This window comes from Tenrec ecaudatus, chromosome 1, assembly GCF_050624435.1.
Source record: "Tenrec ecaudatus isolate mTenEca1 chromosome 1, mTenEca1.hap1, whole genome shotgun sequence".
Classification (NCBI taxonomy): Eukaryota; Metazoa; Chordata; class Mammalia; order Afrosoricida; family Tenrecidae; genus Tenrec; species Tenrec ecaudatus.
The window spans coordinates 306791747-306818681 of record NC_134530.1 but is presented as its reverse complement, the minus strand read 5'-3'; the positions used below and the strand labels follow the sequence as shown (position 1 = coordinate 306818681).

Genomic DNA, 26935 nt, shown 5'->3' with positions numbered 1-26935 from the left:
TGACATGGAAAATTTTGTGTCATGTATGTCTTACTACAATACTTTTTTTACTTAAAAATGAAGACACAACTAAAATGGAAGAGGTCACAATAAATGAACAGAAATTTGCAGGAAAGGATGAAGCTCAAGCTCTCGCCCCCACCCGAAACACACAAGCACAGACATTTCCACCACCACCGTTATTTTTCTCCATCCGATTATTTAATGAAAAGACACCCAAGCACCTAATATTTGCTGTGGATTGAATGTGGGGAAAGATAAATATGCACAACTTTGGGGTAGTCATGGGCAACAACTATAAAAATTCAAGATATATGCATGCCCCTTGGCCTAGAACATCCATGTCTGGTTTTCATCCTAGAAAAATACTTGCCATGACACTATGTATCCTCTGTGGTGCCATTTCGCCACAGGACACATCTCAAAGTCTGAAAAGCACATCTTTCATTTTAAGTAGTTGGTGGTGCTCTGTGCTAATTGGAAAATGGAAGCAAAGCGAAGTTCAAATATTTTTTTAAAGTCATCAAAAAATTTGTTCTCCTTTATCTTGGTCTCACTCCCTACCTGCTGAATTCTGTATTTTTTTGTTTATTGAGAAGAAAATATTTACTAGCTCAGTCTTAGAGTACCTATTATGAGTATCTTAGAATTGAATAATAAAATTAACTTTGTGTTTCTGGTTCAAAGCTTTAAAAAAAAATAAGCTCATGCCTATAGTGGCAGCTGGCCTCTGATGTCTCTGCTGCCCCTGAGGATGTAGGTGGTGGCTCCCCTCTTTGTGGGTGCCATCACTTCAACACTGCTCAAGAGGCCACAAAAAGTACTTCCTTCCAGGTGATAAGGTTCTGCACTTGTCCTAATCTGGGCAGACCCAATATGAGGCACAGGACAGCCTAGATTCCAAGGTCAGTATGTCTTGACCCAGAGTATCCATCTCCTCAGAGACCCTTTGCTCATTTCCACATTGGACACAGAGGGATCCATTTATTGCACTTTTTGTTGAATCCACATCATTTGGTCATATTTAGAAGAGCCATTCCTCAATTATCTATGTTATTTACTTACATGAAAAATTCAACCACACAACTTTGGGTACATACAGAAAAAGGTAACCTGACTTCACTTCCTGTATTTTCAGATTCTTTCCATTTTGGAATTCCTCCCTCCTAATCAGATCGTGTGTCAGTGCATGGAGGATAGAACGTGGTCATTAGTGAAGCATCTTTTAAATGTGTTATTCTAGCAGGGAGTTAAATTTTTTTGTACTAGTTACTGTTCAAATTATTTGAGGAAAGGCAAAAAAAGGTGAGTTCAATTAATATTTCTATAAAGGCCAAATGTTGTTTGAGAGTGGGAAATAAAAGCAGAAGTGAACATTTAAAAATATTAAGAGTTTGAACCTCACTTTCAAAGTACACTTTCTGACTGGCAAAAATACTTGACTCTTTCTGCATGTAATTCTTACAGGCCTCAGTAGTTCAATGTTCTTTAAATAATTAATTTACATTTTGTAAATTAATAATTAATAATAATGATTAATTTACATAATTAATTTACTTTCTCCATCAAGTCTTTCAGGAAACAGAAACACATTTCCTTAAAGCCCCTTTTGATTTATTAGTGATAACTACTTTCCAATGTCTTCATTTTCTCCATTTCTAACTCATAGTTATCTAGTTTATATTGTCCATGTACTGCTGCAAAATCCACCAATTGTTCACTTACTGTTCTTATCATTTATCATGATGTGATTGAAATAATCACTTATCCCAAGAACTCATATATATTCTCTGTTTACTAGCTCAGTTTGTCATCCTCTCCTTGAGATTTTCTTGCCTGCAAATTTAGGACTTTCTTAAGACCAAACGTTTGAGCTAGTTATATTTTATTTTCCATATTAAATTGTTTAATGGGTGGACTTGGATGCATCCAGACTGATTGAATCCTCACTCTAAAATGGCCCATCAACTTAACTCACTGTGGGCATTAAGGTTTTTTCCTTTCTGTTATTTTTCTAATTTAAACTCCAGTTTTAACTTGTCTCTAGACTTAGAATTCCTGATGGCTTGTTCTCAAGGTTGAATTCCATTAAAAATGGCTGTAGGTCTTCATATTGTTTCAATCAAGTACCCCTGGGTGGTACCAATGGTTAATGTGCTCAGCTGCTAATTGAGAGTTTGGCAATTCTGTTCAACACAAAGCCTCCTCAACCAGAGGCCACTTCTGAAAAATTGGAAATCAAAGCCTTTGTAGTGCAGTTTTATACTCCAATGCACATTGGATAGCCATCAATCTGAATCAACTCAATTGCCATTGGAAGTTTATCAGAACTTTTATGCTTGTTTTCAACTAGAGCAAAAATTCTGATGGTCCACTCTTTATTGCCAACTATATTAAGGAAAACATGACATCAAAATTGGAGGAAGGCTCATTGACAACCTGCGATGCATATATGGCACAGCCTTGTCTACTGAAAGCTAAGAGGACTTGAAGCATGCATGAATATAAAAGATGACTTACAGCCTTCAGTGTACATTACACATCAATATAAAGAAAATAAAAATCCTTACACCTAGACCAGTAAACACCAAATATCATGATGAATAGAGATCAATTCCTCAGCACAACTTTCCTGAATTTTTTCTTACGGTAGAATTCCCTTCTCTCCAGACTTCTTCACAAAAAGACCCTGTGTCCTTTGAGAAGAATGCCAAAATTATCCCTTTGGAATCCAAAAAAATATAAATATTGTCATCAAAACCTTTGGAGCTCATATTTCTGCCTTGAATTTAATTGGCCCAGATAATCCCCTAAGAAGACACTGTTTTGTAGGCACCTAAGAACATTAGGATAAGTGTATAACCGAAATGATGTCCATTACACAGTTCAATGTGACAAGTATAGAGAACCCCACAATAAATTATTCATATATTTTTTTATCTTTTAAAAGGTCTAGTTAATGGAAATAATTGTCATGCAATTATATCCATTCATCATACAGTTTGTGATCCTATTCCTTATGTTTACCATTTTGTCTTTGCTATGATAAAGATATTTACTAAATTTAGTGCCTGTCCAATGTCAAAAACAAACATTAGTCTCTACCATTAAAACATTTTGTAGGTATGAATGATTTTTGTATAAATTAATATATTTATAAAGTTTTTAAAAATATTTCCCATCTTTTTACATAATAATTGCATAACTACACACAAACATACACTTATTTCTGTTAAAAGACCAGTTCTTGGGAAGGAAGGGGGAACCAATCACAATGATCATATAACCACACACACACACACACACACACCTCCAGGGGGACGAACAACAGAAACCATGGGGGAAGGGAAGCTGTGGTCGGGGTAAGATATGAAAATATTAATTTATCAAGGGGTCACGAGGGGGAAGGGAAAAAAAGAGGAGCTGATATCAGTATATACAAATATGCTTGATACCATTGATATATGGATTGTTTTAAGAGCTATAAGAGGCCCCAATACAATGATCTTTAATTTTTTTAAAGACTAGTAGTTATTGCTATAAAACTAAATAGGAAATTTGACAAACGCTAAAATGATACTAAAATCTGTGCATAAATAACATTTTCAATTTTAAGGAGCAAATTTAGAGCCGAACAGTTCTAAGTGTTTGGTGGATCGTAGACCAAGAAATCTCAGAATCTCTACTAAATGGACAAGAGACTCTGAAGAAAATTTCAGGACAGTTGGCTTTTCTGCCACGTCTTACTCTCGCCCCATTAGTCTCTTTACTGCCCCTCTCACATCTTTGTTCCTGAGCGTGTAGATTAGAGGGTTAAGACTAGGTGTGACAACTGTGTAAAAAAGGGCAATGAATTTGCCTTGATCTTGAGATTTCCCAGAAGGTGATTGGAGGTAGACGCACATCACTGGAATGAAAAAGAGAGAGACAACCATAAGATGGGCTCCACAAGTCCCGAAGACTTTCTGAAGTCCAGTGGTTGACTGCATTCTCAGCACAGCCCTGGCGATGGCGCCGTAGGAGCTGAGGATGAGCATAAGTGGGACGATGACAAAGATGGAGCTCATGATCATGAGGGTCAGTTCATTGGCACGGATGTCAACGCACGACAATCTCAGCAGGGCCGGAACTTCACAGAAAGAGTGATCCACTCGGTGATGTCCACACAGGGGTACCCAGAAGGTAAGGGAGGCATGAAGTGCTGAGGCAGTTAAACCACTTAACCAAGAAGCCACCGCCAAGAGCTGGCAAAAACGGGGTTGCATGAGGGCAGTATAATGCAAAGGTCTACACACTGCCGCATAGCGGTCATAGGACATCACCACCAAAAGGACACATTCGGTGGTTCCCAGCGCAAGGACAAAGTAGAGCTGAATCATACAACCAACATACGAGATGTTCTTCTCGGGACCCCACAGGTTAACCAGCAACTGAGGGATGGAGCTTGTGGTATAGCAGAGATCCAGAAAAGAAAGGTTTGAGAGGAAGAAGTACATTGGAGTGTGAAGATGGGAGTCCAAGCAGGAGAGGATTATGATGAAGAGGTTACCAACCAGTGTCAACAAGTAGAATATCAAGATAACCACAAAGAGAGCCACTTCCAGATGAGGCCAATTAGAAAAACCCAGTAGAATAAAATAACCTTCAGAACTTGCATTTTTCTCATGGTCATTCATTTCCTATGACCTGAAGGGAAAAAGTATATATATCAAAAGTACATATATCAAAACCATTGTTAAATCTTTGCAAACAACCTGGGAAATAAATTTATGTCACTTCCAAATATAAGTGTGTTCCATTATGGCAGTAAAATTTGTATATTCTTCTTATTTTCTATTCAGTATTCTTCCTGCCATATATAGAATCAGTTGCTTCTCATCACTTAGTATTTGGGTAATTAAAAATTAGAGATATTAATTTGGTAGGGAAAAAGGTACAGTGTGTAAGAAAGATGAGGATAAGACAAGAAAGGAGGGTGGTCAGGAGGAAGGACGAAAAAAGGACTTCTAATTGTTGTTGTTAGGGTTAAGAGTCACTGGGTGGTGCGGTCTGTACCACAGAGCTTGAAGATAAGTTCTACATATTTCCATATGCTTTAGGACCAGAACGAGACATATTTAGATGTGGCATCATAATTTATAATTATTTCACATGCTTTGAGTTTTTGAACTTTGGAATAGGGCTTCCGAATATATATTAATACAGCTAAAGGTATGTGAGCATTACAAGTTATCTTGCAGGAGGGTTTATGAATTGTATGAGCCCCCGATAGCATGACTTAAAAAAATGAATAAATAAAAGAAAAGTTTACTAAATGGAGAGAAAAGATAAAATAAAGGTAAGAAATTAAAATATGCAATAAAGGATTTTTTTCATCGACTATTTTCTCTTGTGAATTACCATTTGTTCACAGGAAAGATAAAGGCTTGTGATTACTGTATTAGGATTCGTGGTGGTGCAAATATTCTGAAATCAATTGTGGTGATGATTGCACAACTCTTCCAATATGACTGAACAATTAAATTGTGTGATATGTAGAAGTATATAGTATTCAAACTTTATTTTAATTACAGCCTGGAAACTATGGGTAGCTCTAAATCAAAATGCAGCTCCGCGGCACCCAACAGCAACCGCAATTGCCAGACAGAGTGACTCTCTATTTAAATGCTGTTTAGTACTTTTGCCGAGTCACTTCTGTTGCCTTGCCTGCAACTGTCAGCCCCTCCTTTCCACTCACCAGAGCCTCGTGAACGACAAAGAGCAATCTAAAATTTAAGGTAATTGGCATGACAGAGACTTATAGAAGGAGAGACCTGATTCCATTTGGTCAGTTTGATCATTGCTCAGAAGTCATTCCTGCTTTGCAATACTCAGACGTTTGCGAACCACATCAAGGGTTACAAAACGAGGTCAGGAGGAACCTAGCTGCTTGCCCAGATGTTCCAGAAGCATGTGACTTAGTGGGTAAGCCGGTTCTTACGGGGTTCCTTTTTCAGTGCCCCCCAAAAAAGAATGTTTCCCACCTATTCTAAGGGATCTGGCCAAACACAACTGCAGTAGATTCATCTGCTGACACTTCTTCTGGGGATATTCTTAATTGCCTAAATATGCTAATATTGTCTCTTAAAGAAGGAACCCACTGCCACCAAGTCCATTCCATCCCATAGTGACCTGGACGGACAGAGAACTGCTCCTGTGGGCTGCCAAGACTGTGCGTCTCCCAGGAGCAGAAAGCCTCATCTTTCTCCCGTGGAGCAGTGGGTGAGTTGGAACGGCCAGCCTATTGGTTAGCAGAGTCCAGTGCCTAACCCACTACACCTCCAGAAACCCTTGAAGAAGAGGGAAGAACAGCTTATACAACATGTGAGAACAAGTTCAAGGATTGTCTACTTACCTGAGATCATATTTAAGTCTGTACATAGCAGATATATTGAGCTGATCAACAACCATTATAAGACTTAGATGCTATTTTATTTGACAATGATGATACCTCCCCAGTAGAAATGATCCCATATAATTGACTTTATTAAAAAATGATTATTAAATGAAGGTGATTGCAAAACCGAGTACTTGTTAACTTTAACTTTTTATCAAAGTCATTCCTGCTGCAAAAGCTATCAGGTGAAAAATCAATAAAAGTATCATCAATGTTAAGAAAAAGAAGCTGTAAAATAAGTCTAATTGGTTGACTTGCTGCTAAAGAGCTCAGTATTCTCAATTTGACTGTAGACTGACTAATTCAGGCAGACACATATATTTCTAAATAGCCTCTAGTTTTATCAGAAATGCAAATAGTCATTAACTTTTTGTTACAATATTCTATTTTTTGTGGCTCTGGAACTGTACGGAATAATTATCCAGAATTTTGCCTTGAAAATAAATTTCTTTTGTCAAATAGTGAATCATGAAGATTTTTTTCTATGTGCTATGGTTTAGAATCAAATTAATGATGTCTATGTTTTCATTTAGCTATTGTCATATCATAGAGTGAAAACACACTCTGTTAATCTTCTGAGAGGTGCTGGGGAAAGACCAAGTGGTTGTTTAATTGCCCCTGATATGCGTATTGCATCCCTGTACAACTGCCTGAATTCCTTCCAAATTAAATGCACTATCATCTAGAGGATTGGGTAGAACTGCCCTATCCTGTGCGTTCAAAGACTGTGACTCTTTACAGGAATAAAAAAGTCTCATTTTTATCCAGCTGGTAGTTTCAAATTGTTGCTTTTGCCTGTAGCAGCCCACAGCATATCCACTACCCCATTGGGGATGCCCATTACATTAAAAATAGAAGTGGCATGATCAGTTTTCAGCATTCTTCTAGAAGTAAAGAGAGCTTGGAGATAAGAAACAAAAGAACAAAGAGGAAGAGGAGAAGGAGGAGGATGAGAATTACACAACTCATACAGAGGAAAGTTAGGAAGCTTATGGTAAGATACTCTTCTCAATGAAAAAGAAGGATATGAAATCCCTATCAAATAAAATAAGCTTTCCTTTTACATCAAATTACAGGAGAAATGGATGGCTTAGCACTGTGTCCTTGTTGTTGTTATTATTAACAGACTTTGTTTCCAATTTTTGTCATATTATTCTTCTATACTCTAACTAGCTTTAAGCAGTGTGACATCAACTTCTTTCAATACTGACCTTCCTACGCCTATCCACCATGCCTGTCATTCTCTTTCCCATTCCTCCTTCATCATGTAGGCTGAGGCAATGGTTTCGCAGTTGCCAAACAACCTGGAAACACCAACCCAATTGTCTTCCTGTATCATCTCTTCTAATATTCCAAGTGTCACTATGGAAAGCCAAGTCTGACAATAACTGGTTATCGTTGCCACAGAGGAGAGAGGCTGGAGCTGTATGAAATATTTGCTTTCCGCCAAATGTGGGAACTCTTTAGGGCATTCGAGTTATCAGGGGCTGAACCTTTCTCCTAGAATAAATGGGACCTTTATGAAAATACAGGAAGAACATGGATTGCTTTGCTTTACTGGGACCATTGGGAGAACAAATCCCAAAGTAGCAATTAATGCCCTTCAAGGAGATGCCCTCGTTAGAATGGTATCATTTCCGCAAGATAAAACTCCTCACAAAGGGGTACTCAACATGTTATTGAACTCACACTGGGATGAAAATGAATTTACTGATCAACTGACATAGAAAACGAATACTTTGCGTTGTAGCAAAATAGTGGGGATGGGTATATTGAGTCATCTAATTTTTTATTGTTTTTTGTGCCCAGTTTCCTATAGAGTTAAGGCCCAAATTTGCAAGACAACTGGCTGTATGTTGAGCAAGTTTGGAAGCCATGACAAAACCAAACCGAACATGTGACGACTAAACTGCACTAGTGACATGAACACTGCAGACTTTTAGGACTTCCCGGCACCAACTGTGCCTTCCAAAGTGTCTTTTAAATTCCAAGTTTATTTCTGAAAAAGTTTGGGAAAAGCATCCAAGTATCACTCAACCCCCTGTACTGAGCTCTTAGATGTTCAATTTTGATTAATATTGCTTAATATTTCAAAATTCTTCCAATAACTGCTTTGATCTCTTGATAAACATTTTGTTGCTGGTTCTGCAGCCTGTATTTTTTATTTTAAGTCTGCATCACTTAACTCTCACATGAACCACAGGTATTAACTAGGAAATTTGGGGCATTCCTTTTTTTTCTACCATAAATGTCACCCATGCTCTAATTCTAAGAAGTTCTAAGGGATGAGTCATCAGGGTGCAGTAAAGCATCGATGAAACACACTATATTCCTCTGGTTCCTTGAGGCTTCCTCACCCCACACTACCATGACCCCAGTGCTGCTTCTCAATTCACAGTAGACCAGAACATGTACACAGGTATAGATAAGAGATAGGGGTTCATGACACACAGAATCCAGGAACAGGAGTGGGAGTTGTGATACCACAAGGGGAGGGGGAAGAAGGGGAGGGGAAGGGAGAAAGGGGGAACTGATCACAATGATTGACACATAACCATACACCCCTCTACAGGGGGAAGAACAACAGAAAGCATGGGGGAAGGGAGACAGCAATCCGTGTGAGAGTAGAAAATAATAACAATGTACAATCTATCACGGAGGTATGGCGGGGCGGCGGGGAGAAGGGGAAAGAGCTAATACCAAGGGCTCAATAGAAAGTAAATGTCTAGAAAAGAATGAGGGCAACATATGTACACACATGCTTGATTTAACTGATGTATGGATTGTGATAAGAGTTGTATGAGCCCCCAATGAAATGATTTAAATAAATATATTATGTATTTTTTAAAAAAGAAGAAGTTCTAGTTCCAACTCATCTGATTTGCCTTTCACATGTGAACTCTTTCTCTAATCCTATTTGGTTTCAGATTTTACGCTGGTTCTGAAATGCACCACACCAATAAGAGCAAGGACCGTGGACTTAATATGAGTCCTGCAGTGTTTTAACCACATTGCATATGTGGGAAACTGAGAACTTGGAAGAGAGTGTATGCAGACAAACTCTCCTCGCTTATATTTAAGAATCCTGGATGGACGGATTCTCATGAATCGGGGTCTTCACATTTGGGGGGTAGAGATGCATCCCAGTCATATTCTCCTAAGTAAAAATTGTTCCTCACCATGTCCCCCATAATCATACCAACTTTAAGGTTCTGTGTGCAAGCGCATGGTTGCTTACTATATACACTGGAAGGTTAACTGCTTGAAGGCTAATTGCCAGAAGGTTGTCTGCCCAGGAAAGCCATCAGACCCTATTGTCCGTCCCACTCTAAGTAGGACCCACTCCCTTCGGATAAGGATCAAAGTCTGATCCCCTGGAAAAGAACTCAGGGGCCTCTACAGTCAAGCCAGCCCAGAGACAACCACATTTAAGCTGCCATCTTAACTCTAGAGCCCATCCGTCTTCTTATGTACATACCTTCCTGTCACATATATGCTTCTAGTACATCCCCTTCCTATTGCATGTATACCCCTAACTCATTGTCCCCCTCCTGTTACATGTATATCTCTAATATAACTCCTTCCTGTTATGTGTGTGTGTTACATGGCTTCCATGGCAGAGACTATGTAAGTTTGTGAGAGAGTACATTCCTCCCTCACTCTGGTTCTGGTGGCCATGGGAGAGGTACGCACTTGCATGCCTTGTCTTGTCTGATAGTTCTTTAATATACCCTTCAATTATAGAACCACCCCAACCACCCACTAGGGCCCATTTGGTTGTAGAGGCTGGTCCGCCACATACAGATACCGATCATTCTCATTCCCAGCGTAATACTATGTAATGTGCATCATACCAGTTGCAATTGAGTTGAACCTGAGTCATAGGAATCCTGTATGGATCAGAGTACATATGGGATCCATAGGGTTTTCAATAACTGATTTTTCAAAAGTAGGTCTCCAAGACATTCTTCTGAGACACCTGTTTGGTGGACTCAAGTGTCCAACCTCTTAGTTACTAGCGAACTCATTAACTATTTGTACCATGAAGGGAATCCAACTCTATTCGATAGTGTGATAGTTTGATTTTGTGTCAACTTGAATTTGTATGAAAGTGTACAGGTGGAGTCCAACCTGTCAATCAGGTCACAGCTCATGATAAAATGGGTATGACCTTTTTAGAAGAGAGAGAGGGAGAACTTCCCTCTCTCTCTGCTACTTCACCTTCTTTCCCTTTGGGACTTCACTGGGACTCTGTGCCTGTTCCAGAGACAGCCCTATGTGTGCAGCCTGACTAAGAGCTGTCAGTACCCTGGCACGTTTCCACCAGCCCTGGGTCCACATGGCTCTACACCCACCAGTCTGTGATCTCCCAGCTTCCTACCTCACCTCACTTCATACCTGGCCTGCAGCTATGTGAGTCTGAAGAAAACTCCAGCTAGCATCAGGCCTCTGGACTTAAGTTGGACTGGGCTGAAATTCCTGCTTGACAATGATTGCTTCTTGATATAAAGCCCTTTTCTAGCATATGTGTCACTGGTTTTATTTCTCTAGACAACCCAGGCTAACAGAGGTAAGCTAGTCTTATTATCTAACATCTATAGAGAAAGAAATTGAGGCAGAGATAACTTAAGTCACGGGTCTATAGTCGCGAAGTTAGTAAGTGGCATAGACAGGATTTGAACCCAGTCATTCTGATTTCAGAGTTAAAGCTATTCACCATTCTTGCATGCTGCTGAAACTTAGTCTTGTATGATTAACTATTCTAGTGAATGCTGTATAAGAACTTAACATCAGAGGCACTTGGGGAGGTGTAAAGAGAACTATCTGAAAGGAGAACTTTAACTCCGTTTTAAAGTCTTGACACTAGAATCTATGCTGAATTTTAAAAACTATTCCTAGTACAGTTCCTCTAACCATGATGCTAATCTAACCATTTACCCTAGAGGGGACATTTTCTTTGAGATCTGGTAAGTGTAGGACATCATAATTCACAAAGGGTCTTTCCATCAAAAACAAATAGATGCTTATATCTAAAGGGTCTTGATTCACAGGATTATTGATTAAACTGTACTGTAGACTCCCCCAAAACAGACATGACTGAGAAATTCATTTTCATCACAGGATACATGAAAAATCTGTCCTGCCATTGTCCTGTGACCACAATAAACTGAAGAGCCTATATGCCTACAATCATGTACCTTTAACTAATCATGTAATTCCACATTTTTATTACTCACTTATTCCTGCTAAATCCTCACTTTGACATACCCCACCTTTGACTCTCCTGATGGTCTTCCAACCAATAGTGATTTTGTAACTTTTAGCTCCTGCTCCAATGGTACAAACATGTTCTCCTCCTCACTGTACAACCAACGGCCATCTTCACACCTCATAAAACTCGGATGCTTTCTCTTTAAACAGAGTCTGTGACGTTGTCACTCTATGACAATGTGAAGCAATTTTAATTACTTTTAATATGTATTAACCATTTACATGGAATCTACTTTGAAGTGTCTGTTCATGGTTCTTTCTCTTTATTGGGTCATTTTGCTTTCTGGCTGATGGGTAGTTAGTTATATATTGGGCTTATAAACCTAAAATAGAAAGTCTCAAAATATACTAATTCTTTGTACTTATATGAGTCTCTAGATGGCTCAAGCATGTTAAGCACTCCTCAAAATTTTGAGGTTCAAATCTATCCAGAGGTGACTCATAAAACAGGCCTGGGGATCAGCTTCCAAAGCCACAGCCAGGGACCCTATGGAGCAGTTCTCCTCTGCGCTCACAAAACTCAACAGCGATTCACAGAAAATATGACTCACAGATGCTGTATTCCATTCTATAAAAATTCACTCTCTTCCTGCAGTCTTGTGAGGCATCAAAATTTTAATTTTAGTGCAGTCAAAAATCTCCATTTTTTAAATTGTGGTTAATGCTTATGTTGTGTCTTTAAGAATTATTTTCCAACTGAAAGATTAATGAAGATATTCTCCTGCGTAATCTCTCAGGAAATTTTTTGTTTATTTATCTCCTCGATTTATGTGGAATTGATTTTTAGATATAATGTAGGTAAGGTTCAATATTCCTTCCTTCTCCATATGAATACCTACATGTCCCAGTGTCATCTTTATCTTACATTAAATATCCCTCTCTGTTACTTTATTTATGGATTCCCTGTTCTTTTGGAGATGGGAGCACAATGTCATAATTTTTGTGGCTTTATAGTTCATAGTATTAATAGAGTGCAATTCCCTCCTATTCCTCTGCTTCAAGTGTGTTCTGGTTTTTCTTGACCCTTTTTTATATTCATATTAGATTCATATTAGCAATTTAAGAAAACACTAAGCTCATTATCTTCAAGTCAATGCTGACTCATAGCAGCGCTATAGGACAGGGTGCAACTTCCTCGTGAGTGTCCAAGACAGGAGTAGAAAGCATTGGCTTTTCCCTTGGAGTGGCTGGTGGTCTTGAACCGCTGACCTTTCAGATTGCAACCTGAATCACTACACCATCGGGGCTTCAAATTGTCTATAGCCACCAAGACAAAAAAGGTTATGAAGATTTGAATTGGTACTCCTGGGAAAAGATGGTGATTCTGTAAGCAGTTACACGACTTATTCCCTTTACAGCAAAGAAGCCAGAAAGTGCAGGCAGGGAAGAAACATGCAGCCCTGATTCTCTAAGGAAAGGACAGCTAAATGGGCACCACACACCTAATGCAAACTCGGGAGTAGAATTAAAAAACCGTTATCAGCAATTGTCCAATTCCCTGCTGCTGTCACCAAGCTGCAGGCCTGGGCAAGCTCCCTGAGACCTACCCTTAAATCAAGTATCAATAGAATGCTCCCATCACATTGCAAAGCAAACAAGAGAGAAGTGGGCACCTCCTGGTAATCCACACTCTCCAGGTGAATGAAGCAGTGATTGAGCTACATCTTGGATAGCTGGTTATGCCCCTGCCTACACATACTCGAGGCAGCAGGAGCAGTCTGAAAACAGTGTAGGCCAAGTGGAACATGGGAAGCCTGGGAAACATGATGAAACTAACCAAGAGGACTGGAACATCTTGGGTTCTCTGTGCCTGCCGCCCCTGCACCCAGTCATGGGAAATCTCCAGACTTTAGAGACTGGGACCACCCATGTAGCTCCAGCATCAAACTCTGGCAGAGGCTCTGACCTCTGCACTGGCCAGAGCAAAAAAAAAAAGCAGCGTGCTGGCTTGTTTGTTTGTTTGTTTTCCTCCTTCCTTTGTATTGATAAACTGTCAGCCATAACTTGGAGAAACATCAGAAGTCAGTTGCAAGATGGGGTTCAGGGGAAAAACAGAAGCCAATTTTTAGTGTTGTTATTGTTCTTGATGCTTTTTTCCACCACCACAGGACTCAAGAGGGAGGAGGGGACTAATAACTCCTAACTCCACACTGCCCCCTGCTGACCAACCCCGAATCTGAATACAGTCCAACTATGACTGTGTTCATGTGACACCGTGATAATCACACATGGGTGACTGATAAAGAGAAGGCAGTTGCTGTTTCTGGATGTTTTGAAAAAGTGCTTAGCCATGAAGAAAGGGTTCCTGTTTATATACTGCTCATAAATTTATTTTCTACTGTTCTTTTTAAATGCATTGCTTTTGTCATTGTTGTTGCTGTTTGCCTTTTGTTTTTCAGTTTTTATTATTCCTTTCTCTCTCCACTTGACAATCCACTGTGCCCACATGATCTAGCCACCCTCCTACCTCTAACAGTGGCATCACAGTGTCTCAGAGACAACAGGTAATCTTAGTCCATGCAAGGAGCCAAGAAAAAAAAAACATTTTTTTGATTGGGAGCACTTATAGCTTTTATAACCCATACATCAATTATATCAAGCATTTTTGCACATATGTTGCCATCATCGTTTTCTAGACATTTACTTTCTATTTGAACCCTTGGTATCAGCTCCTCTTTTTTATCCTCCTTCACCCACCATCCCACCCCCATAAATCCTTGATAAATTATTATTATTTTCATATCTTACACCAACCACTGTCTCCATTCACTCACATTTATGTTGTTCATCCCCCTGAGGGAGGGGCGCTTGTTATGGGTTGATCATTGCGATTGGTTCCCCCACTCCCCCTTTTGCTCCCTCTTCCCCCTCCTCCCATTTCGGTTCCTGGGGAGTTTATCTGACCTGGATTTTGTGTGTCATAAGCGCTTATCTGTACCAGTGTACATGCTCGGGTCTAGCCAGAACTGAAAGGTAGGACTGGTGTCATGATAGTGGGGGATGAAGAAATTCCAAAGAAGCAGGAATATATTGTGTGTTTCATCAGTACTATGCTGCACCCTGGTTGACTCATTCCTTCCTATGACCCTTCTGTGAGGGGATGTCTTATTGTCTACAAATGGATTTGGAGTCTCTGCTCTGACCCCCCCCCCCTTGTCTCTTACCTGATCCTGTCAACACCTCATGATTACACGGGCTGGTGTGCTTCTTCCATGTGGGCTTGTTGCTTCTCTGCAAGATGTCTGCTTGATTAACCTCAAGCATTTAAGACCCCAGATTCTATATCTTTTAATAGTCAGGCACCATCAGCTTCCTTCACCACATTTGCTTATGCACCCATTATGTGTTCAGCGATCATGTTAGGAGGGTGAGCATTACAGAATGCTAGGTTGTTGGAACAAAGTTTTCTTTCATTGAGGGAGGGCTTGAGCAGAGGCCCAAAATTCATCCACTTCTGCAATGTACTGCCATATAAATATATGTACATAGGCCAATACCTCTATTTTATTAATATATTTACATATGTACACACCTATGTTTATACCTCTATCCACAGTTTTGCTTCCTAGATTTTTCCTCTGTTTCCTTTTACCTTTCTCCTGGCCCATAATCATACTCACCCTTCTTCTGCCTCTTAGAAATTCCTCTCAGCTAGATTGCTGTTGAGGAGCCAAGAAGATTGAACACAGTCAAGAAACTAATATACAGAGCCAAAATCGGCCTTTTCTGAGGAATAAAAGACATTGTAACTACCAGAAAAAAATTTCAGAAGACTGCTGTTCAGGTACTTTCAATGGATGTAAAAAGAGATCAAGAGAGCTATGGAAGAAATGAATGAAAACTCAGAAAACTTAAAACAAAAAGCAAACAGAAACCAGATAATAAAATTAAACAACACTTTGAAAGAGGAGAGCAGTATAATTCAGACAAGGGAAAGCCAAATTAATGAGCATAAAGAGGAATCTCTCTGTTCCGATTTACAAGAAGAATAATCAACAAAAAAGAGCATGAAGCCTGAAGAAAGCCTAAGAATCATGTGGAACCAAGAAGAATAACTTCTGTCCCATTGCAATTCCAGTGTAGCAGGAAACAAACCAAAAATCACACACACAAAAAAAAAAAACAGAATTCCAAAGAGCAAACTTCCTTAACATCATAAAAGTAGATAAAATATGGTAACTAATCAAAAAACTGAAAGAACCCAAAACAGGATGGACTCGGGAAGAAAATTGTTACAGCATATCTTAGTCAAACTTTTAACGTGCAGAATGCATTGGAAGGTGGATTGTTGTAGATACAGTTAAGATAAAATGTTCACCCTATCATTTGATCTCCTTTTTGATCTGTTTAAATTTGTTGTAGTTTTTACTATTTTCTGCTTTCTTTTGGATTGAGGTCTTTATCTGTTTTACTTTGCTATTCTTGTTAGGTTTTTTGTGTTTATTTTGCCATACTTTTCTGTATATGAAATCCAGGATAGGTAAATCTATAGGTCAGTAAGTGGAACCTTGTACCCAGCAAAATATCACTCAAATATGTAGGAGGAATAAAAGTATTCCAAGGCAAGGAGAAATTCAAAGAAATCACAAAAACAAGACCACCACTACAAAAAATATTCAATGAAGTACTATGGCCAAAAAACAACAAAAACCAAGTACATGGAAACTGAACAATACACTGTTTAATAACTAACTACTACGTAATTGAAGTAATAAGTCCTAGAATAAACTAAGAATGAGAAAAGAACATACCAAAACCTTGGAAAACAGAAAAAGCAGTACTCTGAAGACATTTTATAACAATAAATGTGTACAACCAAAAAGGAGTACTAAATCAACATCTTTTTTTTTGAACATTTTATTAGGGGCTCATACAACTCTTATCACAATCCATACATATACATACATCAATTGTATAAAGCACATCTGTACATTCTTTGCCCTAATCATTTTCTATTTTTTCCCCTTCTTTTCTTTTTTTACATTTTATTAGGGGCTCTAAATCAACATCTTAAAGAAAAAGTCAACACATAAAACAATAGCAACACAATAAGCCTTCAGCCACTTGAAGAAAGGGAAAGTAAAGATTGGAGCAGAAGCAAATTAATCAAAAACAATAGAAAAATAAATAAGACAAGAAGCTGGTTCTTTGAAATTAAGAAAGCTGATAAACCACCAGAAAATTTAATAAAGGAAAAGAAAGTAGAAAAGCTCATAACTAAGAAAAGGGAGCCATCACAACAGAACCAACTAATATAAAAAAGATAATAATAATACCATCAAGGACTACTCCAACAAATTGAGCTCTAAGTCCTAGCCAGAGCTTAGATAGCGAAAAGAAATTAAAGTTCTCTGAATTGGCCAGAAGAATTAAACCACTCTCTATTTGCAGATGATATGATTTTATTTATACAAACCTCAAAAATTGACAAAAATGCTATAAAAATAATTAAATTATTTGGAAGCATGGCAGGGTACTACATCAACATACAATTAATCCAATGGCTAAAATTCAAGGCATCTTCTCATGTGTTTGTTGAAGACTTGACTCTCCTCTCCAGGAAAGGGTCTGTTCATCATCTTTGTCTATTTTTTATCATTTCCCTCCATCACGGATCATTGATAATTTATAAACTGTTATTCTTTTTCCATGTCTTCCACTGACCGATGTCTCCCTCACCCACTTTTCAGTGGTCTGTCCCGCAGGGAGGGAGTTATATATAGATGATTGTGATCGGTCTCCCCTTTCTCCCCCCACCTTTCCCTTACCCTCCTGGTATCACCACTCTCATTATTGGTCCCAAGTGATTGATCAGTCCCGGATTCCCTGTGTTTCCAGTTCTTATCTGTACCAGTGCACATCCTCTGGTCTAGCCGGATTTGTAAGGTAGAATTGGGATCATGATACTAGGGGGCAGGAAGCATTAAAGAACTAGAGGAAAGTTATGTTTCATCAGTGCTATAATGCACCCTGACTGGCTCATCTCCTCCCCATGACACTTCTGTAAGGTGATGTCTAATTGCCTACAGATGTGCTTTGGGTCTCCACTCTGCTCTCCCCCTCATTCACAATGATATGATTTTTAGTTCTTTGATGCCTGATACCTGATCCTATCAATACCTCACAATCACAAAGGCTGGTGTGCTTCTTCCATGTGGACTTTGTTGCTTCTCAACTAGATGGCCGCTTGTTTACCTTCAAGCCTTTAAGACCCCAGATGCTACATCTTTTGACAGCATCAGCTTTCTTCACCACATTTGCTTATGCACCCATTTGTCGTCAGCAATCATGTCAGGAAGGTGTGCATCATGGAATGCCAGTTTAATAGAACAAAGTATTCTTACATTGAGGGAGTACTTGAGTGGAGGCCCAATGTCCATCTGTGACCTTAATACTAAACCTATAAATATGTATACATAGATTTAGTTCCCCATCCTCATATGTAAATATATTTACATATATACATGACTTTATTTAGACCTCTATTAAGTGTCCTTTGCCTCCTAGATTTTTCCTCTATTTCCTTTTACTTTCCTAATGTCCCACTATGAAGTACGGCTTTCATGTGGGTTTCAGTATTTCCTCTCTGTTATACTGCCCTTGATCACGCCCTACCAGGCTTCCCACACCCTCCTCACCACCGATTTGGTTCACTTGTTGTTTCCTTGTCCCTGAGTTTATTAACACCACTTCCTTTCCCCCCACCTCCCACTCGCCCATTCCCCCTGGAACCATCAGTCCCATTGTTTTCTCCTCCAGATGGTTCATCCATCCTAACTTTTTTTTTAAAACAATTTATTAGGGACTCATACAGCTCTTATTACTGTCCATACATATATACATCAATTGTATAAAGCACATCTGTACATTCTTTGCCCTAATCATTTTCTTTTTTTTCTCTTCTTTCCTTTTTTTACATTTTATTAGGGAGCCTACCTTATTTAGACAGACCTGCAGAGTTAATAACATGCACAAAAATAAGACAGAGCAAATCAAAGCAACAAAACAAAAACCAATGACAAAAACAACAACAGAAGAAAAGCCTATAGTTAGTTTAAGGACTGTTTGTTGACTTCAGGAGTATTTTCCGGTCAAGTCTAATGGGGTGGCACACCCTGGCCCAAGTCATTTTTTGGTATTCCCTGGGCCCTTCCTTGCTCTGTTCCCCTTGCTGTCTGTTGCACTCTCTTAGTGTTTTGCCTCAGGATGGTGGAGTCAGATTGGGTGAAATTCCCACACTGTGTCTCCAGTGTTGTCCCCTGTAGTGCTATAGCCTATGGGGCAGTGAGGGATGTCATGTCTCATAGTGAGGCCCGCAATATGGTCTTCTCTGTGCATTGGCTTCACTGAGCAGGAAGATCATCCTGAAGGCTTGGTGGGCCGGGATGTGTTCCACTTTCTCTTCCTCCCACTTCATTTGCTCCCATCTGCTCTAATCAGACATGTTCCTCTCCCTGAGCTGTAGCTTCAGTGCTGTCTTCTGAAATAAATTCTTCTGGGGGGAGGGGCAGGTGTCCCCATAGTTGGGATTATTGTGGGCCTCCACTTATCTCTTGATGGAAATTGGGGTTGTTTCCAAATCCTTGCAATTGTGAACTGTGCCGCAATAAACACTGGAGCACAGATGTCTGGTCCTGATTTGTTTCTTACCTCTTCTGTGTATATGCCCAGTATGGGGGGTTTGCTGGGTCATATGGTAGCTAAATTTCCATCTGTTTTAGATATCACCAAATTGATTTCCATAGTGGCTGTATATACCTATAGATCCACCAGCAGTGGATGGGAGTTTGTTTCTCCCTACAGCCCCTCCAACATTTGTTGCTCTCTGATTTTTTGAAATGGGTTATCTTTAAGACTGTTAGGTAGTATCTCATTGTTGTTTTCATTTGCATTTATCTTATGGCTAATTATCGGGAACATTTTCTCATATGTTTATTGGTCATTCAGATTTCTGCCCTTGTGAAACTTCTGTTCAAGTCTGTTACCCACCTTCTCAGTAAGCAATTAGTTTGGTTTTTTTTTTTTTTTTTTTTGCCTTTTTGGAAGTTAGCAGAGTATTGTAGACTTTAGTAATAAGGCCTTTGTCTGGTGTGTCATTGCTAAAGATGTTTTCCCAGTCTGTGGGCTCTCTTATTACTCTCTTGGTGAATTCTTTCGATGTTCACAGTTGTTTTTTTTTATCTTCAGTATATCCCACTTGTCAATTTGTGCCTTCTCTGTATTTGTGCCCTTCCCTATTTCTGATAACCTTTGTATTCCTTGTGCCAAAGTTCTCAGGTTTGTCCCAATTCCTTCACTGATGGCCTTAATATTTTGATGTTTTACCTCAGTGGCTGTGATATACCTTGAGTTTCTTCCTGTGGCTGGAGTGATAAATGGGTCTTGCTTCATTTTTCCGCATGTAAATATCCATTTTTTATAATTTGTCATTAGTTTTTATGACAATAAAAGTTGGTTCCTTTGCTTGCTTTAATCCTTACTTTTTACTCATAAAGCAGAAAATCTATGTTAATTTAATTCTGTTCATCAGATTCTTTATATTGCTTCCATGGGAACTCCCTTGGTTTAAGAATGAGCCTGAAATAATATCTGGCTTTGGAAAATCTTTCCTACCTTCACACACAAGAGATACATTTTTTGACAATTTATTTTATCTTTGTTGATGATGATGATTGTATACTCAGTGAGACGTACATAAATTCAATAATTTCCATTTGTTCAATTCAGGAGCATTTACATTCTTCAAGTTGTAATACAATTCTCCATCTCTATTTCAAGGTTATTTCTACATTGTTAAAATGAACCCACTGACACCTAGCTGTCTATCTGACCTATCAAGTTAATAGTGTGAATTTTATCTTAAATAGATAGTTCTTTAATAGAACACATGGCTAAAGGCAACATCTACTAGCTAAGCTAACTTATTGTTTGGTTTAAAGAAGACTTTAGGGAATCTTTTTTGGTACACAAGGGACTTTTACTGTTTATCCTGTGTGGTTATAGTTCATGTGAAAGAAGAGATAAAGATAGTAAAACTAAACTTAGTGTATCAGTGAAAGAGATGATGGGGGAAAGTGTGGAAAGGAAGCCACCAATATTTCATTTTAAGTTCAGTAAGCCTTCTCTGAAAGCATTTCTAGCCCATGCACTCTGTACAATCAAATAATTTATTATATACACTTACCCAAACAAATGATTTATACTGAAATACTACTCTCATTGCATAATTAATCTTTATTAACTCTCAAATCAGGTATATATTATGTAGAATCATTTAAATATCCATTTTAAACTGAAGAAAATAAAGACTTGAAATTATTAAGGAATGTGGTTTCTCGAAGTAAACTTGGGGTTTAAATGTTGATCTTCTGAGTCTTGATCTGACATTGTTTCTCACTTTTCTTCTCCATTAATCACTGCATATTCCTCCAGGAATATTTTTCCCTGTGTTGGGAAACATCAGTTGAGTTGGTTCTGTTGTAAATGCTTAAAAATGTGGGTGTGGTCCATAGTTATGAATGTTGCTGTGCAACTTGGGGCAGAAGGTGATCTCTCAATAAAGAGAAAGCTAATTTGTTGCTGTTATTACTTACTATTCTCACTTACTGTTTGAGCCACAATGTGGAGAGGGCATCACACCATTTATTTGTTTTTATTAAAAAGAGATGAACAGATGGGGACTTTGAGATTCCAAAACTATGATTCATCTGGCATCTCTTGGACTGGCAGCCACCAAAAAAGTTGATCTTCATGATAGTCTTCATAGCACCCATTGAGTACAGATTGGCTGTTAGGAAGTTATATACTTAAAGGATTTATCATAGTTTAATGTAGTCACGAATGTAAATTAATTAAAGGGAAATAAAAGAAACATTCTATATTTGAAGCACATTAAAATTATTTTTAAGAACAAATGCTCTCTGACTCACCTATATAAAAAAATAAGTAAAGGCAAACCTATAGAGATGGGAGGTAAGAGAAAGGGGATATAATGATGATTGACAATCCTGACACGAAAAGAGCTAAATGGAATTTTGTGATTGGAATATTACAAGATCCTGGATAGAGTGAGAGAAAATAAGCAACAAACTCAAAACCATAAAGCAGGCCAGACTTATTGGTCAGAGAGAGATTGATGGGACCCCCAAGACTATGGCCCTTAGTTGCCCTTCAGGACTCGAACTGAAATTACCCTCTGTTAAATTAATTGATCACTGAAGATGGCAGATTTACCCATGGATAAAGTTAACATCGCTAGGGAAGAAGTCCAAATAAAAATAGAAAACACAGGAAGGAAATGGGATGAGCAAGGGTGCCTTAGGGAACTGCAATCAATGAGTTGAAACAATATGTATAAGTGGTTTGATGTAAAACCGATGATCTGCTGTGTAAACTACACCTAATACCCAATACAAAATTTAAAATAAATCAATTAAAAGTTGTGCAATATATATACCAACTACAATAAGGAAAGAGTAGCTGCTTAGGCGATTTGGTTCCTTGGTTTGGAAAATCAGGGTCAAGGTTTTGACTCTAATTTGCTTACTGTAGTTGGCCTCACTCATGCCATGTATTCTCTAACTCCCACCTTATTCTCTTTGGAGATTTTATAATTTCTATATTGCTCAAAGGCAAACATATTAAGAGCAGAAGTCTCCTGGAAGGGACCATCCAGATAACAAAAGGAATCCTCTCTTATTTGCCACACCTAATTGTGAATAGCCAAAAATCCAATTCCTGCCAACTGGTTAATCAACAGAGAGACATCTTGCAATTTTCCTTAGCTTATTGTTTTATCTGCCTGTAAACAGTCAACAATTGTATCTGGGATTCTACTGAAACACGAATTAACATAAAACATTAATTGGGAAAGTACCCAGAGCGTGGATTCCAGAGTAAAATATATAAACCAAAACCAAACTCACTTCCATCAAATTGATTGCAACTCATAGCGACACTAACGATGTAGTAGATAGAATTGCCCCCCTTGGGTTTTTCAGACTTTAAATCTTTGCGGGGTAGAAAGCTTCATTTGTAAAGCCTGCAATGGATTGGAAACAGTGGCCTCTCAGCTCGTAGCTCAGTGCAAAACAACTAAAACTCTATGAAAGCAGCCTGCATTGCTATTAGACACACACACACCCCCACTAGTGTCACCTTCAAAAAAAACTTCTCCCTTTCTCTCTAATTTAGAATTTAATTAATTAATTAATTATATAAGTTATATAGTTTGTATTGTAAAATGTATTATTCATTATATATAATATTGTCTTAGATGATTTTATAAGCTATATAGAGTTTGTTTATATACAATAATATAGTGTTTATTATTATTATTATTATTATTAATTTTAACAATTTATTAGGGGCTCATACAATTCTTATCACAGTTCATACATATACATACACCAATTGTATAAAGCACATCTGTACAGTCCCTGCCCTAATCATTTTTTTCTCCTCTTTTCTTTTTTTACATTTTATTAGGGACCCATACAACTCTTATCACCATCCATACATATACATACATCAATTGTATAAAGCACATCCATACATTCCCTGCCCCAATCATTCTCAAAGCATTTGCTCTCCACTTAAGCCCCTTGCATCAGGTCCTCTTTTTTTTTCCCCCTCCCTCATGTGCCCTTGGTAATTTATACCTCGTTATTTTGTCATATCTTGCCCTATCCGGAGTCTCCCTTCCCCCCTTCTCTGCTGTCCCTCTCCCAGGGAAGAGGTCACATGTGGATCCTTGCAATCAGTTCCCCCCTTCCAACCCACTCACCCTCCACTCTCCCAGCATCGTCCCTCACACCCTCGGTCCTGAAGGTATCATCCACCCTGGATTCCCTGTACCTCCAGCCCTCATATGCACCAGTGTACAGCCTCTGTCCTATCCAGGCCTGCAAGGTAGAATTCGGATCATGGTAGTTGGGGGGAGGAAGCATCCAGGATCTGGGGGAAAGCTGTAATATAGTGTTTAGTATATAGTTTAAAATTTATTTAGAATTCATTTATTTAGATTTTGAATTGAATTTGAGGATTTGCCTCTGCCGCTCCAAGTCACTGGCAGTCATAGTCTCGCAAGACATCGCAATAAATCCACCTAATAAAATACTTCCCTTCTACAACCTAGTTTGTTGAGAAGTGCCTACAGTCTTAGAAGCTTGCAAGTGGTCATCTAGGGCTTAACAATTGGTTTCTAATCACCTTCATCAATTCAGAAAGGAGAATTAGGAACAGAAGAAGGTTATGGAATAGGTAGTCAATTGCATCTGTGAACAACTGATTTCTTGATATGAGATCAGAAGTACTGAATGGTGCCCAGTGGCCGTTGCTGAACATTTTAGTCAAAGATTCCGTACAAGAATACTGATCAAACTCATAAAGTGTCGACGGGATCAGGTATCAGGCAACAGAAGACCCAAATCAAACAAATATATTGATGTAAATGATTGGGGGTCTGAGAGAAGACCCAAAGCCCCCCCTGTAGACAATTGGGCATTCCCTTACAAGAGGATCACAAGGAAGAAACCAGTCAGCCAGGGAGCAGCAACGCACTGAGGGAACACACAACATTCCTCTAGTTCTTTAGTGCTTCTCCCCCACCCCACCCCACTGTCATGACCCCAGTTCTACCTTAAAAATCTGGCTAGACTGGAACATGTACACTGGTACAGATAAGAGCTCTTGACACATGGAATCCAGTACAGATAAACCCCTCAGAAACAGTAATGGGAGTAGCAATACCATGAGGGGAAGCGGAAGGTGGAGAGAAGGGGGAGAAACAGGAACTGATTACAATGATCAATGTATAAGCTCCCCGCCCTCTCTCAGGAGAACAAACAACAGAAACGTGGGCAAACAAGGTCGGTGGATGGGGTAAGATATGAAAATAATAATTTATAATTTCTCAGAGGTCCCTGAGGGTGGGAGGGTGGGCGAGGGAGGGAAATAGAGGAGCCAATTCCAAGGGCTCAAGCAGAAAGAAAATGTTTTGAAAATGATGATGGCAGCATGTGTACAAATGTGTTTGATATAATTTATGTATAAATTGTTATAAGAGCTGTAAGAACTCCCAATAAAATAATTTTTTAAAAAAAGAAAGAATACTGATTATAGGGGGAAGGAGGAGATACAGAATAGAATTTTAAATTCTCATAAACTCTTGGTTTTTGGAGACAGGAATGAATTCCTGACATTATACTCAGATTATTTTTCTGAAATTATCTTTAAACCTTAAACCCCAAAAGATTTGTGTCTGCACCTTATAAAAGAGAACTTTAAAAAATCATTTCTTTGGGGGCTCATACAACTCTATCACAATCCATACATTGATTGAATCAGGTTTGTTTGTACACATATTGTCTTCTAGAAAAGACATTTACTTTCTATTGAGCTCTTGCTATCAGTTCCTCTGATTTTTCCCTCCCTCCCCACCACCCTCATAACCACCTAATAGATTGCTGTTATTTTCATCTCTCACACCAACTGGTGTCTCCCTTCCCCCATGTTTTCTGTTGTTCTTCTCCCTGTAGATGGGGTATATGGTTATGTATCGATCATTGCTATCGGCCCCCCCTTTCTCCTTTCCTCTCCCTCTTTCCCCTACCCTTCTGGTATCACTAGTGTCACTTCTGTTCCTGGATTATGTGACGAAAACACTTTTATCTTTCTTTCATAATATAGACAGAGAGAAGGCTCTTTATAAAGAGATTTTAAGAATTTATTTAACCTCAGATTTTAGGCAGAAAATCAGAAATATTCACAAATACAATATAATTTTTCTTTCTTCTACCTCTGAAAAAATTGTTTTACTAACTCTAGCACACTATTGTCCAAGAAATATCAAATATTTGCATTACTGCTTTCCAGAAAGATGCCACGTGATGTTTCAATTGCCAGCCAATGTCAAGCCTATTCTGAAAGAATTAAACCAAGGGTCAGCATTTGCTCTCCAGGATTCATTTCTCTCATGTGTTCTCAGCAAAGCCACAGAGAATCTCTCTGTCTCATACATGCACAGTTTTATCCCAAATAAAACATGTATACACATGTCTCTGCGGTCAGTGGACCCATCCATGTGGGAAAGGTGCAGATTTACAGCAGGACCACTTCTTCTGGAAAATAAGACTTCAGGTAAGGAGATAAAACCTGTCACAAAGTCTCACTACCTGTTCTGACTTTAAGTCAGCCTGAAAATCCTAGAGAAACATTACATAACAATGCCTCTAGATGGACTTGGGCCTCCAACTTCTTGGTAACAAAGTACATTGACCATTTGGACCACTCATGAACTCCAATTAATAATAAGAATTAAATAATATTATTTATTAATAATTAAATAATGATTGGAATAAAGATTATCAAGAAAGATCATCTAAACCACCAGGAGTGAATCCAATTGACTTCACTAAAGTATTGTAGACAAAAAAGGTTGGTAAAAATGAAAGAATTTTACCATATCCTGATAGCCAACAAGACAATTTTTTTTTACATTTTATTAGGGGCTCATACAGCTCTTATCACAATCCATACATATACATACATCAATTGTATAAAGCACATCCGTACATTCTTTGCCCTAATCATTTTCAAAGCATTTTCTCTCCACTTAAGCCCTTTGCATCAGGTCCTCTTTTTGTTTTTTCCCCTCCCTCCTCACTCCCCCCTCCTTCATGAGCCCTTGATAATTTATAGATTGTTATTTTGTCATATCTTGCCCTATCCGGAGTCTCCCTTCCCCCCTTCTCTGCCGTCCATCTCCCAGGGAGGAGGTTACATGTGGATCCTTGTAATCAGTTCCCCCTTTCCCAACCCACTCACCCTCCACTCTCCCAGCATCATCCCTCACACCCCTGATCCTGAAGGTATCGTCCACCCTGGATTCCCTGTGCCTCCAGCTCCCATATGCACCAGTGTACAACCTCTGCCCTATCCAGTCCTACAAGGTAGAATTCAGATCATGGTAGTTGGGTGGGAGGAAGCATCCAGGATCTGGGGGAAAGCTGTGTTCTTCATCGGTAGTACCTCGCACCCTGACTGACCCATCTCCTCTCCTAAACCCCTCTATGAGGGGATCTCCAGTGGCTGACAAATGGGCCTTGGGTCTCCACTCTGCACTTCCCCCTTCATTCACTATGTTATATATATATATATATATGTATATATATATATATACACACACATATATATACATATATATTCCTTTTTTTGCATGATGCCTTA

General features: G+C 38.8%; 1 protein-coding gene and 1 pseudogene across 1 annotated transcript; both read right to left on the bottom strand.

The window, feature by feature from the left end:
• Window positions 1–3743: 3743 nt before the first annotated feature.
• LOC142437528 (olfactory receptor 2J3) lies at window positions 3744–4676 on the bottom strand. The gene has a single exon (XM_075540647.1). It carries the CDS (start codon window positions 4674–4676, stop codon window positions 3744–3746), a length of 933 nt encoding a protein of 310 aa, XP_075396762.1.
• A 995-nt stretch (window positions 4677–5671) lies between these two features.
• LOC142441163 (cytochrome b-c1 complex subunit 6, mitochondrial pseudogene) overlaps window positions 5672–26935 on the bottom strand; it is a 39056-nt pseudogene continuing 17792 nt past the window's right edge.

Excerpts from the sequence above, each read along its gene's own strand:
- LOC142437528 (XM_075540647.1), bottom strand. The coding sequence starts at position 4,676 with ATGAATGACCATGAGAAAAATGCAAGTTCTGAAGGTTATTTTATTCTA.